This window comes from Frankliniella occidentalis, unplaced genomic scaffold (assembly GCF_000697945.3).
Source record: "Frankliniella occidentalis isolate FOCC.00 unplaced genomic scaffold, Focc_3.1 Scaffold52, whole genome shotgun sequence".
NCBI classification, from domain to species: domain Eukaryota; kingdom Metazoa; phylum Arthropoda; class Insecta; order Thysanoptera; family Thripidae; genus Frankliniella; species Frankliniella occidentalis.
Genome location: NW_026267182.1, coordinates 1,123,372 through 1,128,325, shown reverse-complemented (window position 1 = coordinate 1,128,325; position 4,954 = coordinate 1,123,372). Strand labels below are relative to the sequence as shown.

Genomic DNA, 4,954 nt, shown 5'->3' with positions numbered 1-4,954 from the left:
TTTTTATGGGTGAGACTGTCAAGAAACACTCATCCGGCTACAAACCACTACCACTTCGCGGATGCATTGGCGCTACAAACTACATAAAGGACAGACGAGCATGATCGTTAGTTCGTTCCTCAGGACGCAGGCGAGTCTTGTCGTTAAGCCTAAAATCGTGCCCAGTGAGCACATAAAACGCAGACGAGACGACACGGCTCGGAGGGGAAAACAGGCCATTTTTACAAAGGAAATAGATTCCGGGGGAATGACGTTTAAAGATGGAGTTAAATACAGTTAAATTCGCCAATGGAAAACCTAATTAAGAAAATGCACAGAGTACAAGGATACACCTCATACTATAAGAATAAAGTTTAAAAACCATTTGTCATAACTCCCAAACAAGAAACAACGTTAGTCGGTTGGAATAGAACAACAAATTTGAGAATTTCAAAGAATAACAAAAATATCTCAATTTTGTTGAAAAGAATAATTCTGCCAATGGTTAAGAAAATTGCAGGAGAGGCTTTATCACAAAAAGGTATGAAACTTTTAGAGGGCCAATCTAATAGTGCATGTGCAAAATTTGGTCATGCCACATCTGAAGTATAATGTGTTTGTTAGCCACATGAAACAAACTACTTAATGTAATGTATTATCATTTAGGTTTGGTTCAAATACATTTTTTTCCATTTCTCTGTTGAATGCACAATTAAATAAGCATGTATATAAAAAGCAAATGTACTTTATGATCAAAAATATTCTTACAAGAAAGTAACAAAATTTGAGCAAGAGGTAACTTTAAGAAATATCATTCTTCTTACAGAAAAGTTATTTGCCAAACCTAAAACAATACCAAAAAAAGTTTTAAGTACCTGGGAAAATATTTTCTGGTGTTGTCAGGGCAAAAAATGACTGTACTCGTGGAAGAATGGACTTTTTCTGATACCATCCCAAACATTAGATGCATACAGGAGCCTGTCAACAAAACAAATACTTTTTGGTGAACTGGAAACCAATGTAACTTCAACTAGGTAAAAAACGCATACAATTTCACATACCAATTCTTTTCTGATAGTGGATGGTGTCTTAGAGGTTTTTTAACAACTCCTAAAATATGCTGTCTCATCTTGAGAAGCAGTTCACCATATCCAGGGTGTCCGCAAAACTTATGAATTTCTTCTTCATCTGAAAATCAATAACAATTGAATAAGAAAGAACTGAAAATTTATTACATAAACACATATGAACCTCAATGTTGTAATCTACTTTACCTGTGTCTGGTAAAAGAAATAAATTGATAGCTTCACCACATGATTCTGAATCTACAAAATCAATAATTCCACCCATTCCAACCCCCACTCCACTTTTTAATTCCAGCTTGGATTTAAGAAACGAATCTCTATAAATTGACTGAAAAAAAAATACCATCTGTTTTTTACACAGAATTGATGAACTCAAATATAGGAATATGTATGACAAAGTTGTAGTACTCACTTGCATCATTTTAATATGTTCAGGAGTAAACTCCGATGGCTTGCACTGATTGTGAAGAAGAAATAGATGTGGGAAATACTCAACTAGTGTTTCATCTGCAGCAGTTGTTGGTGTTGGAGGTTTTAACATTTCGGCAGATTGTAATAATCTGTAATGATGTAAAAGAAAATCAACTTCAACAAAATTAAGATACAAAGAGAACCCAGTAGTTGTGACACTGAGTAAACTATAAAAGTGTTGCATAAAGATTAAGAATTGATTACCTTATCATATCTGGATCAAAAAACCAATCTTGTGCTAGGATTACAACATGGCATACAGAGAGTATAAAAGCAGCCATTTGCAGGGAATGTATTTCTAGTGCCCCATCCATATTGGTCAATAAGCCAACATCACCAATACTAGGTCCAGAACTTGAGGACTGAGTGGATGTGCTCTGATATTTCTTTGCACTTGGTGCTGTTGTATTGGCAGATATATCCAAATTTGAAATCCTCTCAAAAACAGATGCTGACATCAAAGGTTGGGTGTCAAGAAGAAGCATACGGTTTGAAGTAACATACAGATCAATTCCTGAAGTACAATGAGATGCTGCCATGGCCTGGTCGTAATCTTGAGGCTTAAAACACATATCCCTAAAAAATATGAATATCAATGAAATTAGATTACAGACTAAGTAATGAATTTAAAAAATGTTGTGGATGATTTTGCTAGGTAAATATGCCTACTTTACAAGTTGACTAGGATTTCCCGATGCTAGTTGAGACATGACAGTAGATTTACCAACAGACTGTTGGCCTAAAATTCCCACAACTAAAAAGTCATTTTGGTCCATAAAATATTCTGTGGGTACTTCACAGAATTGCATAGTTTCATCAACAAGTTTTACGCAAGACTTCATTTTAGGAGAAGGTGCTAAGGGATTAGGTGCTGCAAAAAAATGAAAGAAATACAATGAAACGATAAATATTAGAAAAATTGTGAAATCAACAAAAGAAACAAAGATGTGTAAGCTCTCAGGTATATGGGAGGATTTCCTGGTAATCAGGCACAGCGCAACTTGACAACAGTGGTTATCAGTTGCTTGGCTCAGTTGCTACGCAAGGGGTGATTCAGAAAATCATTACCCAGGCAGCTGTTCTGCATGTGGTCAAGCTACTCAGGGGAATCAGATAACAAGTCCATAAGCTTGAGAGCCATAAGAGCAAAGCTTTTTACCTATCAAAGTCAGCTAGAAAAACACTTCCGATAGCTTTAGCTTGCACAACAAAAGCAGAATTTATACCTGTTAATGTTCGAATATTTGATTTTCAACAAACCTTGTGGGGCAGAATTTTTGTAGGCTAACTGATACGATGGTTGACTTGAAGTGTCAGTGCTTTCTTTCCTGAAACAGATATTAAGCATTCAGTAATTGAGTAAAAATAGCAGTCAGCTTATACAAAAAAAAAAAAAAAAGCTTACTTTAAGACTGTTGGCGTTCTTGTTTGACTAGGAGACACAGCACGGTTTTCACCTTCCCTTGTCCGTAGTATGATAGTAGGAGGTTTTTCATTATCATGATCATTCTTGGTGAGTAAAACATGAGGTCTCCGCCCCATTCCTCCCTCATCCTACAAAAAAAAAAGAAAATTGAAGCAATAGAAGATTAGCCAGTGGGGAACGAACTAACTGTAACAAATTCAGGGAGATTTAAACCTAATGAAATTAGCACCAAAATACAATATGAGAAATGAATAAAAATTTAGGTAAAGGAAAATGTTTTATGGCTAATTGAAAATAGTACACAATGCAGAAACAATAAGAATGATAGGAAATAAGAAGAAGTTGGCAATTTGAGTGGACCAACACAATACCTTCGTCATTTTTCTGTCAGACATTTCCAATCTCTTCTGATGAGAGGAATATTGAACAACTTTTTTACTTGATCGAAAATTAAAACCTAAAATATCTGTAGATTGATCAGGAAAAGAAAGGAGTTGCAACATAGAAGGGTTATGAGGTTACAGTCACCGGTTGTAAACACGAGTATGAGAAATTCTCAAAAGCAAAGAGCACATACCCCGCGCGCTCCAGCAGAACAACCGAAGTATCCCATGCCAAGAACCTGCAGACAGGGGGTATCACCACACGTCAACATGCGTCTTAGGTGGGCTCTACTCCGCGCCCCTATGCAAGGGGTATTGCGGGCCTTCGAGCCAAGACGTTGATGCCTTCGAGAGCGCACCTCTAGCTCCACGCTTTACTCTCACACTCCACCCTCCCAGAAGACAAGGCAATGCGATACCCCATGGCCAAAAATTTTCCGCGGGAAAAGCTGCAGAAAGTCATAGGGAGATACAAATAGAACATGAAAAGAAAAACGCCATCAAATAAAAATCCGTAATACGACTGGGCAAGGCGAATGGGGGGCTGGGGCGCTGCCCAACTTTCTCAGGTGCTAAGAGGGGAGGGCGAAGAGCGAGAGAGGGGAGGTAGGCAAAGAGGCGCTGAGGTCAGATCGCTCTGCCCGCCCGCCCCGACTCACGCACAGCAGTCCGAGGCACAAAACATGGCACCCGGCACCCCCACCCCCCTTGCGATGCAAAAGGCTCGCTTCTGAATTGTAAAGAGGTTCCCTTTCGCAGAAAGGAAGAGGTGCCGGTCGTTGAGGTGGCGGAGGACGGGGTGCAGGGCGGAGAGGGGAAGTGGAAGTGAGGAGAAGGGGGCATCCGTCCCACATCCGGTGGTAGGAAGGGGAGGGGATGGCCGGCGGCACCCCCGCGGGTGGAACGGCGCGCCCCCGCGCCCCCGCGCCCCGCCGCACCGCGCCGACCACACCGCTGTAATTTGTCATATCGCGCCAGAAGTACTTCCTCTCTTCGCCCTTAGCTTCGCCCAGTCAGGGGTCGGGCCGCCGGGGGACGGGGGCTGCTTGGGGGCGCACCCTCCCGAGGGAGAGGGAGGGGGAGCGGGGCCGGCGATGGAGAGCGTCGCAGCGACGCCCCCGGGCGAGAGAAACCGCGGGATAAGGCACGAGAAAGGGAGCGAGGTGCTCACAGAAAACGACAAGTTTATTTACCTCCCCCCACCGCACACACACCCCTCACCCCTCACCCTTTCACACAAGTCGATAACGCCCTGCTCAAATTTCCCGCGCGCGCGTCCGCTGATCGAGCAAGCGGCCGGTTTCTCTCTCTCCCTCTCTCCCTCTCTCTCTCTCTCTCTCTCTCTCTCTCTCTCTCTCTCTGTCTCTCTCTGTCTCTCTCTCTCGCACACGAGCTCGTGTCCCCACGGTATGCATGGGCAGCGCACGCTTCATTAGGGGGCCATTCAATTACGCCCCGATTGTTCAGCGCGCGGCCTAAACAGCGCGAGCACCACTCCTCACTCGCCAGCAGGCGACGCGACGACGACAACACGGCCTCCATGCCGCCGCTGCTGCAACTTGATAGACCTTTGCTTCCGTCCGGATGACGAGGCTGACGACCCCCCCCCC

At 43.0% G+C, this 4,954-nt stretch overlaps 2 protein-coding genes across 3 annotated transcripts in view; one reads left to right on the top strand and one right to left on the bottom strand.

The window, feature by feature from the left end:
* Positions 1-4,954, top strand: part of LOC113205259 (carbonic anhydrase-related protein 10) — a 41,043-nt gene that overhangs the window by 8,774 nt on the left and 27,315 nt on the right. The window lies entirely within an intron of this gene.
* LOC113205216 (nonsense-mediated mRNA decay factor SMG9-like) lies at positions 856-3,517 on the bottom strand. The gene is made up of 8 exons (XM_052267447.1): positions 3,333-3,517; positions 2,941-3,089; positions 2,796-2,863; positions 2,205-2,406; positions 1,740-2,111; positions 1,477-1,624; positions 1,254-1,392; positions 856-1,167 (listed from the first exon to the last, which is right to left on the bottom strand). The coding sequence occupies exons 1-8, from the start codon at positions 3,462-3,464 to the stop codon at positions 1,010-1,012; spliced, it is 1,368 nt and encodes a 455-aa protein (XP_052123407.1). The 5' UTR covers positions 3,465-3,517; the 3' UTR covers positions 856-1,009.

Bases quoted from the DNA above. Each gene is read 5' to 3' on its own strand.
- LOC113205216 (XM_052267447.1), bottom strand. From the start codon at position 3,464: ATGTTGCAACTCCTTTCTTTTCCTGATCAATCTACAGATATTTTAGGT. The intron at 2,112-2,204 runs GTAGGCATATTT...CATATTTTTTAG, and splicing joins AATCCTAGTCAACTTGTAAA to GGATATGTGTTTTAAGCCTC. The intron at 1,393-1,476 runs GTGAGTACTACA...TTTTTTTTTCAG, and splicing joins AACATATTAAAATGATGCAA to TCAATTTATAGAGATTCGTT.